The sequence below is a fragment of the Oncorhynchus mykiss genome, chromosome 15, assembly GCF_013265735.2.
Source record: "Oncorhynchus mykiss isolate Arlee chromosome 15, USDA_OmykA_1.1, whole genome shotgun sequence".
Classification (NCBI taxonomy): Eukaryota; Metazoa; Chordata; class Actinopteri; order Salmoniformes; family Salmonidae; genus Oncorhynchus; species Oncorhynchus mykiss.
In genome coordinates, this window is record NC_048579.1 from 23,415,689 (window position 1) to 23,432,610 (window position 16,922).

The window sequence follows — 16,922 nt, forward strand, 5'->3', positions numbered from 1 at the left end:
TGAGCGGTTTCCTTCCTCTCCGGTAACTGAGTTAGGAAGGATGTCTGTATCTTTGTAGTGCCTGGGTGTATTGATACACCATTCAAAGTGTAATGAATAACTTCACCATGCTCAAAAGGATATTCAATGTCTGCTTTTTAAAAATGCTTTATAATCTACACAATAGGTGCCCTTCTTTCTTAAATTCACTGCTCAACTGAGGGACCTTACAGATAATTGTATGTGTGGGATACAGAGATGAGGTAGTCATTCAAATATTATGTTAAAACACTATTATTGCACACAGGGTGAGTCCGTGCAACTTATTACGTGACTTGTTAAGCACATTTTTACTCCTGAACTTATTTAGGCTTGCCATAATAAAGGTGCAGAATACTTAGACTGATGACATTTCAGCTTCTTATTAACTTGTTAAAATGTCAAAAAACATCATTCCACTTTGATATTATGGGGTATTGGGTGTAGGCCAGTGACAAAAACATCATTCCACTTTGATATTATGGGGTATTGGGTGTAGGCCAGTGACAAACAAATCTCAATTGAATCCATTTTAAATTCCGGCTGTAAAACAACAACATTTGGAAAAATGTAAGAGGTGTGAAAACTTTGAGGGCACGAGGTTATATAATTATAGTAATTACATAATTACAGACAATGACTAAGGAGATTAGAATATGGTGGAAGGGAGGGCGATATGCACATCCTAAACTTGAGACTACCGGTGCTGGGCAAAAAAATATACATACAGATTGAGTAGAAATGTTGTATATTTGGGTGCAGGAAAAAAATCACTGGGAAGCAGCAATATTCCATGTTTGGGCCTCTCGTTCCTTTATCCCAGTTTAGACTATGGCCAATACATGAGGAATGACCCCATAGTGTCATCTTGGAGCCTTCCAACTTGGTTTGGGATTAATTTCCCCACTTTGCTCAGAATAGAAGTTATACCAAGATGGTATTTTGAGTCTATTAACCTCAAAACGGGAAAAAATATAACATTTCACTGCAGATGTTCTGCTGTACACTGAGGATAAACATATTGAAAGTTACCTATAACATTGGTTTTCATCCATTTACCCTGATTTCTACCTGTTGGTCCTCAATAATACAACTTGACTCGAACTCTCCCCTCAAATACTTGACTTGGATTTACATGTCTTGGCAAAAAAAATAGATTCTCTATCACATAACTGACTTGAAAAAAACAATAACAATGGGAGATTCTCATTTAGGCAAAAGTCTGTCCTGTCCTCTCCTCGACTCCTTCCGTCCTCCTCTCCTCTGTGACCCGTAAACAGATAAGTGGTTGAGGAGTGTCAATTCGTTAGTCGGTGAACCAAAGAGTATGATTCCCTCCTCGATGACCTACTTCGGCCAAGGATACAAGAGCCTCCTCCTGGCGGCAAGAGCAGAGCCACGCCCTCTTTGAATCAACGGTTGGTGCGCACGTTTAAAAACGATAGGATACTTTTCCTTTTATCTATAAAATGTATTGCACAACTAACTTTATTATTATTTATTTTTTTTATCACTTGACACATTTATTTTGGGATTCCACCCCTCTAAACATTTGCCCAATGGGGGAAGGAGAGTCATTTCATACAAGCACATTTTTGTTCATGATTACCTTCGACCCTTCCCAAAAGGAGGCGAGGCAGGACGGAGGAGAGAGGACGCAGGAGTTGAGCAAAACCAATTGTAAGTCTCCCTATATGCTGACCCACAGACTAAATTCTACCTTGCACAGAAACCCTTCTAAATTCACCACTGGGGGGCAGTCATCTATGTTTTCGTGGTACTGTCATTTAACTGATTTAGAGTAAATACACATTAGATATAGCTTATATTACAGATGCTTTATGTATACGGGTAATCAATAGATTTCAATGAAGAATTAAGTACTCACTGTGAGAATCTTAATTTCAGATCAGCAGCACTGTAGTGCCCTTGGAACGGATGGCTGAGAAAGAAGAAGTAACACAAGTCACTTTACATCAGAAGTACATTTTTTGTAAATAATTCATTGAGAAAGTGTAGCAACATCATTTGGCATATCCAACCACCCTCCCATCCCGCCACCCCCCTATATAGTGCACTACCTTTGATCCTTACGGGCCCTGGTCAAAAGTAGTGCAGGGAATAGGGTGCCATCTTACCCTGGGGTGATCTTGGCCATAGCTGGGTGTTTGTTGCTGAACCACACTCTGTAGTTGTGTGTGATCCTCCAGGCTGAGATGAAGGGCGTGCCCCAGTCCGCTAGCAACTTCTCATTGTCTGGACACAGACACACACACAAAGGAGCATTTATCTGTTGAAATCATCTGAGACAAATGACTAGAAGTAGTATAGTCAAGTTCAGCGATGCGAGCAGGAAGTGATCCCACATGGAATTAGTAGTAGGACTAGAGGAAGGTGTTTTCATTCATGAGAAAAGAAACACATCCCTGGCAATAAGTGTCCTACCTTCTTGTAAGGTAGAGGACAGGAGAGAATGGACGTAAAGTCCAAACTGGGCCCTAATCCATTCGTCCCCTCCCTCCCAGCCTGTCCCATCCAGAAAGATGTCCTCGCGGTTCTCCGTGACGTGTTTGACCAGGTAGTCGGCGAAACGCAGGTCAGCCGTGGTCAGGCTCAGCAGCTTCCTCAACTCTGGGTCCCCGATCTGGATCTTAGCCTCCTCCACCTAGTAGGATGGACGGACGGACACACACACACACAGTCACATGCACAGACCCACACACACAGCAGACAAAGCACTCAGTAACTCAAGATATCTGGGAAAAAGAGGCCAAATCTAATAGGCAGCATACACGTGGGATTCATTATGAAAACAGCATAGAACTACAAAAAATAGAGAATGACAAGATCACTATCTGTAATCTAGAATCAGAGAGAACCGTTTAAAAACAGACCAATGTTCTCCTAAGCTCTCCATTAATTCTCCTCTAAGAGTAGCAGACTGTCAGTACACACTTGAGATCACTGGACCTATGGGAGAGAGGAGAGGTTAGGTTGAGGGAGGGAGGGAGATGGAGAGCAGGACTCACGTCAACGATAGCGTCACTCAGGTGCCTCTGCTGACGGAAGAGAATGTTGGTTGCCCCAGCGACAAAGCCGCGCACCGTCACGTCTGACAGCAGGTGGTGCTGCTGCAAGGCCATGTAGGGCAGGCACAGGTAACCCTGGCAACCACAGGCATAGAGGTTAGAGTGTGTGGTTATCCTTCGTCTTGATCTGAGGCTGTATGTATCAAGCGTCTCAGAGTAGGAGTGCTGATCTAGGATCAGGTCCTCTCGGTCTATGTAATCTTATTCATTATGATTGAGAAGGAAAACTATCTATGTCTCTGGTGAGTGGTACTTTTTTTGTTTTTAATCTTATGTTAAGTTGACGCTGGACAATAAAGTTTTTGAATTTGTACCTTGGTGAAGATAGTGATTAGGATCTCTTTTAGTTCTCATTTGGACTAATCTTCCAAGAGTCCTTAAGCATTAAAATATAATTTATAATACGATCATATTTTCACATTTAACACTGTTACAAACAGACATAATACACTAACATATTGATCAGATAAATACTCAGTCTAAAAATATATATTGATTCTTCATCTACCATAGTCCAGCACAACTTTCTTATGTATTATATTTAAATGGTTTTAAAGTATTGTCTAAATCTATATATTGAAAGGTTTCTAGTTTGCTCAGTTAAATTATTCCATTTCTTTATTGCTCTAAGTTGAAATGTTATTTTGCCTATTTCTCTTTTCTGCCTGGATAACACATAGATGGTGGACAATCTATTCCTAGTATTTACAGAATGTTTGTCTCTTACCAACTGAATACCGTTGTGAATAGAGGTTGGCTGTTTTAAATGTATATTATGAAATGAAATAAGCATGTTTGTTTCAATTATCTTGTTGATTGATGACCAACCAAGAGCATTGTGCATGACTACAACAGAAGAACCATATATCCACCTTAAAACAATCCTTGCTGCTTTGTTCTTTGCAATCTGCAGCCTCCTAATTTCACTTGCTGATGCATTTCCCCAGACCACCGAACAGTAGTTCACCTGACTCTCAATTAATGCTTGTGTTATTTGCTTAAGAATCTTTCCTGGTAAATATTTAGCTATCCTTCTGATCATGCATGTTGTTTTAATATATATATATTTTTGACATAGATTAGTTATTTGAGATGACCATGATAAGCAGTTGTCTAACTGCACCCCTAGTAGTTTGATTTCTGCCACTACCTCAATTCATCCATCCCCTCGTTCCACCACTCCCTTTCTGTGTTTTATTCCTGTTTCATCCATCTACCCATCTCATACTCTCATCCATCTCCCCATCTCATACTCATCCATCTCCCCATCTCATACTCTCATCCATCTCCCCATCTCATACTTTCATCCATCTCCCCATCTCATACTTTCATCCATCTCCCCATCTCATACTCTCATCCATCTCCCCATCTCATACTCTCATCCATCTCCCCATCTCATACTTTCATCCATCTCACCATCTCATATTTTCATCCATCTCCCCATCTCATATTTTCATCCATCTCCCCATCTCATATTTTCATCCATCACCCCATCTCATATTTTCATCCATCTCCCCATCTCATATTTTCATCCATCACCCCATCTCATATTTTCATCCATCTCCCCATCTCATATTTTCATCCATCTCCCCATCTCATATTTTCATCCATCTCCCCATCTCATATTTTCATCCATCTCCCCATCTCATATTTTCATCCATCTCCCCATCTCATATTTTCATCCATCTCCCCATCTCATATTTTCATCCATCTCCCCATCTCATACTCTCATCCATCTCCCCATCTCATATTTTCATCCATCTCCCCATCTCATCCCATCACCCCATCTCATATTTTCATCCATCACCCCATCTCATATTTTCATCCATCACCCCATCTCATATTCTCATCCATCAATCAATATAAAGTCAACAAAAAAAAAACATACCTTGGTGAAGATGGCAAGTGGCAGTCCGTACTGGTCCTCCTCCAGGCCTGACACTAGGCCCTGAGTGACAGCCACCTGCCCCCCTTGCCCTGCTGACTGTCCCTGGGGCTGAACTGTGATGGGGACACCTGGCTCTGGGTCAAACGTTTCTGGGTGCTCCGCGCCCAAACCTAAACCCCCTGTCTCAGAGTCTTTTGGAATGTCCTCCAGCACGCTAGGGTCCAGTGTCTCCCAGTCGCTCTCTGACGAGTCTGGGGAGGTACGGGAGGGGGGCTTGAGGTTTGTGCTTGCCCCAGCTGGGGTGGAGGTGTCTGAGGAGGAGGCTGTCCGCTGCGAGGCCTCCGTGGAGGTGGGGGTAGTCTGGTTCTCACCGAAACCCTCCTCCCCTACCAGCTCCAGGGTAGCATTGGTGATGTCAGTGACAGAGACAGAGACAAACTCCTCAGCCCCCGACACACACTCCAGCAGGCTGATGTCGTCTGAGACACTACTCTTGGGCTGGTAGTGGGACGAGTCGGCCAGGCCGTGTTCTATCATGCCTAGAGGAATGAACACACAAGATGAGGTTTGACCTTTGAACCCCCACGATGAAGAAGAAACAAACACTCCAGAGGAAAAACTAAGAGTAGAATATGTAGAATCATAATGATAGGACCGCTATGCTGGTGCTCACCTGGGAACAGTGACAGTACAGTCATCAGAGCTTCTACCAGTCTGTTGACTGGAGATACGTAGAACAGCACCTGGAATAGGAAACACACACAGAGAGACACACAAACAGTAAGGCCATAAATTCTGACTACAAACCCCTAGAGGGAGTTATGTGGGCAATGTCTTGTGGTATGATGACGATTACTGACGCGGTGCTATCTTGCTATAAAGTCACCGTGTGGGGTGTCATTTATGATATGCTGTCATGTTGTTGTTGATGACTCACATGCCCAGAGTAATTCCCCATTGTGATGATAGATGGATAGATTTAATTGAAATCCTCACCTTCTTCTCCAGCAGAATCAGTTTGAAGAGAATAAGAACCTAAGTGGGTGAATGAGAAAAGAAGCATGTCAACAGCACCACAACGACTAACCACAATCTGGGCAGGGTACACTCTATTCCTTTATAGGGCACTACTTTTGACCAGGGTACATAGGGCTCAGTTCAAGGCACTCAGGTCAAAAGTAGTGCACTACATAGGGAACAGAATGCCATTTGGTACGCAATCTAGATGTTTACAAGCCATTTGATGGCCTCAAAACACATTAATTTACCTTGTGTCGAAAGTGCAGTATTAAATCTCTTGGTGACATACCTGTCGGGAGAAAATGTGTACATCAAGAACGTGACATTTGCATGAAGGAGGACATTTATCATACGTTTGAATTGACGTCCCAAATGGCACCCTATATAGTGTTTTATTTTACCAGAGCTCTATGGGCCCTGGTCAAAAGTAGTGCACTATACAGGGAATAGGGCGCCATTTGGAACACACGCCAAATGTTTTGGGGCATTACTCAATGTCACACAAAAAAGAAGACTGAAGACATCCTTAAATAGGACAGTCCTCTTTCTGTAAGCTGATCTGAACACCATAACAAGTGACACAATGACACACCTGACTGACAGATTTCTATGGCTAATCTAGGACAGACACCACAGACAGGATCATTCAACAGCAGCCATTTTAGTGAGAGCAGATTGCGAGTGAGAGACTGACATGCTCCACAGCCCTGGTCTGTGTCCCCAAAATGGCAGCCTAAATAGGGAATAAGGTGTAATTTGCAATGCACCTAGTGTTGGAGCCAGATAGAATAGCAGGACAATTTTACCCAGGAACACTTGTGATCCCTCCAGAGCCGTTCCTCTCAGAGAACCGTTCATGTGTTCATACAACTCCTACAGATAGAGGGAGAGAGATGGAGACAAAAAAAAGAGACAGAAAGAGAGACAGTCAGAGAGGGAGAGAGAAGGAGACAGAAAAAGAGAGACAGAAAGAGAGACAGTCAGAGAGGGAGCGAGAGAGAGAGAGAAAAGTTAAGGTTCTAAGTTCAATGTCTCAAACACAAAAGGTCACAAATCAAAGAAGAAAGTGATTCAAGCCTTTGTGATTCAAAACTCTGAAAACACTCACTTTCAATATGGATATCTGTGAGAAGTCTTTCTCCTCAAAGTAGGCGTGTGTGATGAGCTGTAGTTTAGCTTGGAGAAGACCGTACAGAGGCTGAGGAGGAAGAGGAGAGAAACACTCATCAGTGAGTGAGTGAGGGCAGTCAGCCCGGTCTAGTGTGGGGTGATTAGCACCTGTCAGTTTGTTTATGTGAGGAAGCGAACCAACTTCTCTTAGTCCTGACCAGAAATAGCCAGCAAGCCCCCCGGCCCGCCACAAGGAGTCGCTAGAGCGCAATGAGCCAAGTAAAGCCAAGTGGGGATTTACAGTATACACACTATAAACACAGTTTTGGTGACAAGATTAATAAAAAAACTAAATTCTAATGACTTATCCTGGAAAAGGATTTAAAACGGCCTACACATTTTTATGATTCTGGTGTTTCCTCCACCATACCAGCTCTCATTACCCAAGGAAGCGTGCCCCTTCCTGCCTTGTCAGCTGTTCCATAACTGTGAATTATGGGAGCTGTCCACTGACCCCCAGGGGTCACAGGCCTCGTCCCAAATGGCACCCTATTCCCTATGTAGTGTATTATTATTATAAAATAAATAAATAAAATAGGGAATAGGATGCCATTTGGGACAAAGTCAGAGTGCTCCAGGAGACCTTTTCCCAGAGAGATCCCCCAGCCCCAACCCCCAGTCTCAAACCGCCAACACACGTCATCAGACAAACAGGAGTATCCTGGGGATACTGACAAGGTAAAAATCTGTCGTTCTGCCCCTGAACAAGGCAGTTAACCCACTGTTCCCCAGTAGGCCATCATTGTAAATAAGAATGTGTTCTTAACTGACTTGCCTAGTTAAATATATTAAAACAGGACCGAGGCAGGACCGAGGCAGGCACTCCCATCTCCCCATGCTTCTAGACGGACATTGACCTCATCCCGTCAGTTGAGGATGCCTGGTCTTTCTTTAAAAGTAACTCCCTCACCATTTTAGATAAGCATGCTCCGTTCAAAAAATGCAGAACTAAGAACAGATATAGCCCCTGGTTCACTCCAGACCTGACTGCCCTCGACCAGCACAAAAACATCCTGTGGCGGACTGCACTAACATCGAATAGTCCCCGCGATATGCAACTGTTCAGGGAAGTCAGGAACCAATACACACAGTCAGTCAGGAAAGCTAAAGTCAACTTCTTCAGGCAGAAGTTTGCATCCTGTAGCTCCAACTCCAAAAAGTTCTGGGACACTGTGAAGTCCATGGAGAACAAGAGCACCTCCTCCCAGCTGCCCACTGCACTGAGGCTAGGTAACACGGTCACCACCGATAAATCCATGATTATCGAAAACTTCAACAAGCATTTCTCAACGGCTGGCCATGCCTTCCGCCTGGCTGCTCCAACCTCGGCCAACAGCCCCCCCCCCCCCCCGCAGCTACTCGCCCAAGCCTCTCCAGGTTCTCCTTTACCCAAATCCAGATAGCAGATGTTCTGAAAGAGCTGCAAAACCTGGACCCGTACAAATCAGCTGGGCTTGACAATCTGGACCCTCTATTCCTGAAACTTTCCGCCGCCATTGTCGCAACCCCTATTACCAGCCTGTTCAACCTCTCTTTCATATCGTCTGAGATCCCCAAGGATTGGAAAGCTGCCGCAGTCATCCCCCTCTTCAAAGGGGGCGACACCCTGGACCCAAACTGTTACAGACCTATATCCATCCTGCCCTGCCTATCTAAGGTCTTCGAAAGCCAAGTCAACAAACAGGTCACTGACCATCTTGAATCCCACCGTACCTTCTCCGCTGTGCAATCTGGTTTCCGAGCCGGTCACGGGTGTACCTCAGCCACGCTCAAGGTACTAAACGATATCATAACCGCCATCGATAAAAGACAGTACTGTGCAGCCGTCTTCATAGACCTTGCCAAGGCTTTCGACTCTGTCAATCACCGTATTCTTATCGGCAGACTCAGTAGCCTCGGTTTTTCGGATGACTGCCTTGCCTGGTTCACCAATTACTTTGCAGACAGAGTTCAGTGTGTCAAATTGGAGGGCATGCTGTCCGGTCCTCTGGCAGTCTCTATGGGGGTGCCACAGGGTTCAATTCTCGGGCCGACTCTTTTCTCTGTATATATCAATGATGTTTCTCATGCTGCGGGCGATTCCCTGATCCACCTCTACGCAGACGACACCATTCTATATACTTCCGGCCCGTCCTTGGACACTGTGCTATTTAACCTCCAAACGAGCTTCAATGCCATACAGCACTCCTTCCGTGGCCTCCAACTGCTCTTAAACGCTAGTAAAACCAAATGCATGCTTTTCAACCGTTCGCTGCCTGCACCCGCACGCCTGACCAGCATCACCACCCTGGATGGTTCCGACCTTGAATATGTGGACATCTATAAGTACCTAGGTGTCTGGCTAGACTCTAAACTCTCCTTCCAGACCCATATCAAACATCTCCAATCGAAAATCAAATCAAGAGTCGGCTTTCTATTCCGCAACAAAGCCTCCTTCACTCACGCCGCCAAACTTACCCTAGTAAAACTGACTATCCTACCGATCCTCGACTTTGGCGATGTCATCTACAAAATTGCTTCCAACACTCTACTCAGCAAACTGGATGCAGTTTATCACAGTGCCATCCGTTTTGTCACTAAAGCACCTTATACCACCCACCACTGCGACCTGTATGCTCTAGTCGGCTGGCCCTCGCTACATATTCGTCGCCAGACCCACTGGCTCCAGGTCATCTACAAGTCCATGCTAGGTAAAGCTCCGCCTTATCTCAGTTCACTGGTCACGATGGCAACACCCACCCGTAGCACACGCTCCAGCAGGTGTATCTCACTGATCATCCCTAAAGCCAACACCTCATTTGGCCGCCTTTCGTTCCAGTTCTCTGCTGCCTGTGACTGGAACGAATTGCAAAAATCGCTGAAGTTGGAGACTTTTATCTCCCTCACCAACTTCAAACATCTGCTATCTGAGCAGCTAACCGATCGCTGCAGCTGTACATAGTCTATTGGTAAATAGCCCACCCATTTTCACCTACCTCATCCCCATACTGTTTTTATTTATTTATTTTTCTGCTCTTTTGCACACCAATATCTCTACCTGTACATAACCATCTGATCATTTATCACTCCAGTGTTAATCTGCATAATTGTAATTATTTGCCTACCTTCTCATGCCTTTTGCACACAATGTATATATAGACTCCCCTTTTTTCTACTGTGTTATTGACTTGTTAATTGTTTACTCCATGTGTAACTCTGTGTTGTCTGTTCACACTGCTATGCCTTATCTTGGCCAGGTCGCAGTTACAAATGAGAACTTGTTCTCAACTAGCCTACCTGGTTAAATAAAGGTGAAATAAAAAATATAAAAAAAAAATAAAAAAATAGACCTCTTCCTTCCTCTCTCACAACCTTGTCACATGTTAGCCGACTCACCACTCGACTGAGGACACACACGCTCTTCTGGACCGTCTCCCTGGTGACGTCAGCCAGTCGGACCTTCAGGGACTGAAAAGGAAAAACAACCAAAGATTTGAGGCCTACACCTAATGGCACTCAGCAAACAGCCCGCAAACAGCCCGCAAACAGTCTGCAAACAGTCCACAAACAGTCCACAAACAGTCCGCAAACAGTCCGCAAACAGTCCGCAAACAGTCCGCAAACAGTCCGCAAACAAAAGCAGTAAAGCAGCAGAAGACATGAATAGTTGTGTCTCTTGAATATTAAAGTGCCATGAGGGGGAACCAACCTTAGCCTCTATTTGGCGATAGCAGGAGACTCCATACACACACTTCATATCTGCTCCACTGAAAGGAGGGAGGTGAAAGTACACAGTGTCTGAAAAACAAAACATCAACGGCTATTTAGTGGCTATTTCCTAGAAGGATCTTCTTGCAATGAATGATGTGTGGTTGTTGTTCCTACAAACCTTACGCTAGTTAACTACACTGACTGTAGGTCGCTCTGGATAAAAGCATCTGCCAAAGTTGATTAAATGTAAACATTTAATTACATATAATATCTCTGGACCGTTACTGTTCTCTCTATTTAATTAGTCTGATTTTTAATTAGCCAATCAAGCATGCAACAATCATTCAAATTACACAGTAGACTGAACATCTGTTGTTGTCGTTGCATTAAAATATATCTGAACTAACTATCTGTGACTTCAATAAACCGATAAGAGATTCCAAGCATTTGACAGTTATTACAGTTACATAAAGCTAATAAGAGCATCAAGAGGACAACATAAAAAGGAGGAAATGGTTATCCCTTGTCTAATGTGGATTGTATGTGGATACAAGGAGCAATGGAAATCCATTCGATTTGATGAGAAAAGATTGGGTCGCATCTGGACCAACGCCCATGATGATGAGGGCGTGGTTTTCGAATGTTGTAAGGCTGACTCCGATAGCTACAGGAACACAGCAGCAACCAACAACCCATCACATCTCTACAAGGCCAGCGAGTGACTAAGCAGGCAGGGCCAGGCAGGCAGGATGGGCCAAGCAGTCAGGATGGGCCAAGCAGTCAGGATGGGCCACAGCTGTACTGCCTTGTGCATTTCCCCCCCCCCCCCAGCAGCACTAAGCTCAGCTCTGCTCTACTCCCATGAACTCTGCCATCACATGCACGAGTCTGTCTCGTGTTGTTGATGCTGTTGCTTTTATAGCCTGACTGCACTGCAGCAGAATCACTCAGTAATAAAATCTACTGCGTCACAGAGGGTTTATTTGCATCCTTCAAGCAAGCAGCCACTGAACAAACATACACACACACTGGGCCTATAGTGTGAAATAGCTGAGGACTGAAAAATATTGGGAGTGTAATTAGGCTAATACTCCGTCTCCTGAAGCTGTATGTAGGCCTATAACCACAGAACAAGAATGAGATTCTAATTCAATGGCTATAACAAACTTCTTAAAGGGGGGCTGAACTTCCTGATTTAGCCTCGGTACCAATTCTCCTCATTAGGAAATGCGACAGAATGAGATTTGCATTTTGGAGGGGTGCTTTGATGTGGATGTCTTTTGTGTATGTGTTCGAACATGGGAAGCGTTCTGCCAAAACAATACACAGTTACAGTCACTCACCCTTCCAGATAACTTTCCTCAGCATACACATCACTGACAAACTGAAATGGTCCACCCACACAGACAGCGTGGTGAAGAAGGCGCAACAGCGCCTCTACAACCTCAGGCGGCTGAAGAAATTTGGCTTGTCACCTAAAACCCTCAAACTTTTACAGATGCACAATTGAGTGCATCCTGTCGGGCTGTATCACCGCCTGGTACACGGCAACTGTATCACCGCCTAGTACACGGCAACTGTATCACCGCCCACAACCGCAGGCTACATTATACAGGCTGCATTTGCTAAGGAATTATGCCATTGGTGCTGTGCAAATCAAAAGTCCAGGATGATTTGTTGCAATTGTGTAGGGCTATATTTTTGCAGTTCAGTAAAGGCAATAAAATAACTGGGAGTAAGCCCCAAACGGCACCCTATTCTCTATGTAGTGCACTACTTTTGACCATGGAGCAATTGAAACCAGAGAGCTCTCACTCTCCTTAGCACCATATCCATGTCCCCTCCCCAGTCCCTACGCCAATCATTGATCCCTCTATTGACAGAGCCACTCTCGTGACAGACAGGTGTCATCTAGGCTCTCTAGTGCCACGAAAGCACAGGTGGAGGTGTAGGACCCACACAACTACCCCCACAGAGAGGTCTCTCTCACCCTAACTGCAGTTCTGAGGGGAGGGGGAGTGAGGCTCTAAAGATACCCCACACCAAGGATGCATCCCAAATGGCACCTATACCCTATATAGTGCACTACTTTTACCCAGGCCCCAGAGAGCGAGGTGCGGTTTGCACAACGCATCACCAGGGGAAAACTACCTGCCCTCCAGGACACCTACAGCACCCAATGTCACAGGAAGGCCAAAAAGATCAAGGACAACAACCACCTGAGCCACTGACTGTTCACCCCGCTACCATCCAGAAGGCGAGGTCAGTACAGGTGCATCAAAGCAGAGACTGAGAGACTGAAAAACAGCTTCTATCTCAAGGCCATCAGACTGTTAAACAGCCATCACTAGCACAGAGAGGCTGCTGCCTACATACAGACTTGAAATCATTGGCCACTTTAATAAATGGAACACTTGCCACTTTTATAAAGCCACTTTAAAAATGTTTACATATCTTGCATTACTCATCTCATATTAATATACTGTATTCTATACTATCTATTGCACCTTAGCCTATGCGCTCGGACATTGCCCATCCATATATTTATATATTCTTATTCCATTCCTTTACATAGATTTGTGTGTATTAGGTATTGTGGAATTGTTAGATAATACTTGTTAGATATTGCTGCACTGTCGGAACTAGAAGCACAAGCATTTCGCTACACTCGCAATAACGTCTGCTAGTCATGTGTATGTGACCAATACATTTGATTTGAACTTTAAACACTAACTAGGTCTTGTATCTGGAAGTAGCTTAGACTAGCAAGCAAGCTAGAGAAGTTTTTTCTCCAATCATCAGGTGTGCACCTTGTGGCAAAATGGGTTTGACTTTGGATAGCTGATCTGTTGGGCTAGTTAGGGACTGTCAATAAATTACACAATGTAAATGGGACAATATTTTAATGTTGCACCCCTTTTAGTTGTCTCATTATATGCTTACAATATTTGTAGATTAATTTCTACAATTGAACGTTGCTTTGAGGTTTTAAAGTCATTGAAATTTGAGCTATTGACATTTAAAAATATATTGTCCCATGTACATTGTGTAATTTACTGATGGTTCCCAACTAGCCTCATAGGGATATTGAACGTCAAACCAAATTTGCTGTTTATATTAAAAACCACATTCCTGTAAAGATTAGAGAGGATCTCATGTCAAATACTGTTGAAGTAATTTGGCTACAGGTTAATCTGCCTCACCTAAAGCCCATTCTGGTGGGAAGCTGCTACAGACCACCAAGTGCTAACAGTCAGTATCTGGGTAACATGAGTGAAATTCTTGATAATGTATGTGATATCAATAGAGAGGTATATTTTCTGGGTGATTTAAATATTGACTGGCTTTCATCAAGCTGCTCACTCAAGAAAAAGCTTAAATCTGTAACCTGTGCCTGCAACTTGGTTCAAGGTTATCAGTCAAACTACCAGGGTAGTTACAAACAACACAGGAATGAAATCATCAACATGTATTGATCACATCTTTACTAATGCTGCAGAAATGTTCTTGAAAGCAGTATCCAGATCCATCGGATGTAGTGATCACAATATAATAGCCATATCTAGGAAAACCAAAGTTCCAAAGGCTGGGCCTAATATAATGTACAGTGGGGCAAAAAAGTATTTAGTCAGCCACCAATTGTGCAAGTTCTCCCACTTAAAAAGATGAGAGAGGCCTGTAATTTTCATCATAGGTACACTTCAACTATGACAGACAAAATGAGAAGAAAAAAAATCCAGAAAATCACATTGTAGGATTTTTAATGAATTGATTTACAAATTATGGTGGAAAATAAGTATTTGGTCAATAACAAAAGTTTATCTCAATAGTTTGTTAGATACCCTTAGTTGGCAATAACAGAGGTCAAACGTTTTCTATAAGTCTTTAACCTCACAAGGTTTTCACACACTGATGCTGGTATTTTGGCCCATTCCTCCATGCAGATCTCCTCTAGAGCAGTGATGTTTTGAGGCTGTTGCTGGGCAACACGGACTTTCAACTCCCTCCAAAGATTTTCTATGGGGTTGAGATCTGGAGACTGGCTAGGCCACTCCAGGACCTTGAAATGCTTCTTACGAAGCCACTCCTTCGTTGCCCGGGCGGTGTGTTTGGGATCATTGTCATGCTGAAAGACCCAGCCACGTTTCATCTTCAATGCCCTTGCTGATGGAAGGAGGTTTTCACTCAAAATCTCACGATACATGGCCCCATTCATTCTTTCCTTTACACGGGTCAGTCGTCCTGGTCACTTTGCAGAAAAACAGCCCCAAAGCATGATGTTTACACCCCCATGCTTCACAGTAGGTATGGTGTTCTTTGGATGCAACTCAGCATTCTTTGTCCTCCAAACACGACGAGTTGAGTTTTTATCAAAAAGTCATATTTTGGTTTCATCTGACCATATGACATTCTCCCAATCTTCTTCTGGATCATCCAAATGCTCTCTAGCAAACTTCAGACGGGCCTGGACATGTACTGGCTTAAGCACGGGGACACGTCTGGCACTGCAGGATTTGAGTCCCTGTCGGCGTAGTGTGTTACTGATGGTAGGCTTTGTTACTTTGGTCCCAGCTCTCTGCAGGTCATTCACTAGGTCCCCCCGTGTGGTTCTGGGATTTTTGCTCACCGATCTTGGAGCCCCAGATCGAGGGAGATTATCAGTGGTCTTGTATGTCTTCCATTTCCTAATAATTGCTCCCACAGTTGATTTCCTCAAACCAAGCTGCTTACCTATTGCAGATTCAGTCTTCCCAGCCTGGTGCAGGTCTACAATTTTGTTTCTTGTGTCCTTTGACAGCTCTTTGGTCTTGGCCATAGTGGAGTTTGGAGTGTGACTGTTTGAGGTTGTGGACAGGTGTATTTTATACTGATAACAAGTTCAAACAGGTGCCAGTAATACAGGTAACGAGTGGAGGACAGAGGAGCCTCTTAAAGAAGAAGAGAGCCAGAAATCTTGCTTGTTTGTAGGTGACCAAATACTTATTTTCCACCATTTGCAAAGAAATTCATTAAAAATCATAAAAAAATGTGATTTTTTGGATTTCTTCTCTCTCACTTTGTCTGTCATAGTTGAAGTGTACCTATGATGAAAATTACAAGCCTCTCATCTTTTTAAGTGGGAGAACTTGCACAATTGGTGGCTGACTAAATAGTTTTTTGCCCCACTGAATAAGAGGTCATAGGAATCACCACAAAAGTTATTGTATGTTATTGATGTAAAGAATATCTGTTGGTCTGTGGTGTGTAATGTGTAGCAAACAGACACTGCACTTGACACATTTATGAAATTGCTTAAACCAGTTGCTAATAAGCATGCACCCATTAAGAAAATGACAACAAAAAAAACTGTTAAATCCCCATGGATTGATGAGGAATTGAAAAAATGATGGTTGAGAAGGATGAGGCAAAAGGAATGGAAAATAAGTCTGGCTGCACAATCGATTGGCAAACTTATTGCAAATTGAGAAATCATGTGACTAAACTGAATAAAAAGAAGAAGAAGAAACAACAATATGAAACCAAGATAAATGAAATAAAGAATGATAAAAAAAGCTTTGGAGCACCTTAATAAATGAAATTCTGGGAAAAAAGGAAAACTCAGCTCCATCATTCATTAAAACAGATGGCTCATTAAATCACAAAACCAACTGATATTGCCAACCACTAATGATTTGTTTAATTGGCAAGATTAGCAAATTTAGGCATAACATGCCAGCAACAAATGATGACACATCCAAGCATAACTGACCAAATTATGAAAGACAAGCATTGTAATTTTAAATTCTGTGAAGTTAGTGTGGAAGAGGTGAAAAAAATATTGTTGTCTTGATAACAATGACAAGCCACCGGGGTTTGACAACTTGGATGAAAAATGACTGAGGATAACAGCGGATGATATTGCCACTCCTATTTGCCACATCTTCAATTTAAGCCTATTAGAAAAGCGTGTGCCCTCATGCTTGGAGGGAAGCAAAAGTCATTCCACTACCTAAGAATGTTAAAGCCCACTTTATTGGCTAAAATAGCCTACCAATTCAGCCTTTTAC

General features: G+C 43.4%; 1 protein-coding gene across 5 annotated transcripts in view; it reads right to left on the reverse strand.

The window, feature by feature from the left end:
* Positions 1-16,922, reverse strand: part of LOC110489831 (AVL9 homolog (S. cerevisiase)) — a 41,628-nt gene that overhangs the window by 15,924 nt on the left and 8,782 nt on the right. For all 5 annotated transcript variants that reach the window (XM_036944097.1, XM_036944095.1, XM_036944096.1 and 2 more), the window contains exons 3-14: positions 10,874-10,962; positions 10,561-10,632; positions 7,124-7,213; positions 6,822-6,888; positions 6,264-6,304; positions 5,992-6,030; positions 5,669-5,738; positions 4,996-5,534; positions 3,048-3,182; positions 2,464-2,683; positions 2,157-2,274; positions 1,907-1,960 (exon numbers count right to left, since the gene is read on the reverse strand). In XM_036944097.1, the coding sequence (XP_036799992.1) occupies positions 1,907-1,960; positions 2,157-2,274; positions 2,464-2,683; positions 3,048-3,182; positions 4,996-5,534; positions 5,669-5,738; positions 5,992-6,030; positions 6,264-6,304; positions 6,822-6,888; positions 7,124-7,213; positions 10,561-10,632; positions 10,874-10,921 (1,493 nt within the window). In that variant the 5' untranslated portion in view covers positions 10,922-10,962. The remainder of the gene's footprint in view (positions 1-1,906; positions 1,961-2,156; positions 2,275-2,463; positions 2,684-3,047; positions 3,183-4,995; positions 5,535-5,668; positions 5,739-5,991; positions 6,031-6,263; positions 6,305-6,821; positions 6,889-7,123; positions 7,214-10,560; positions 10,633-10,873; positions 10,963-16,922) is intronic.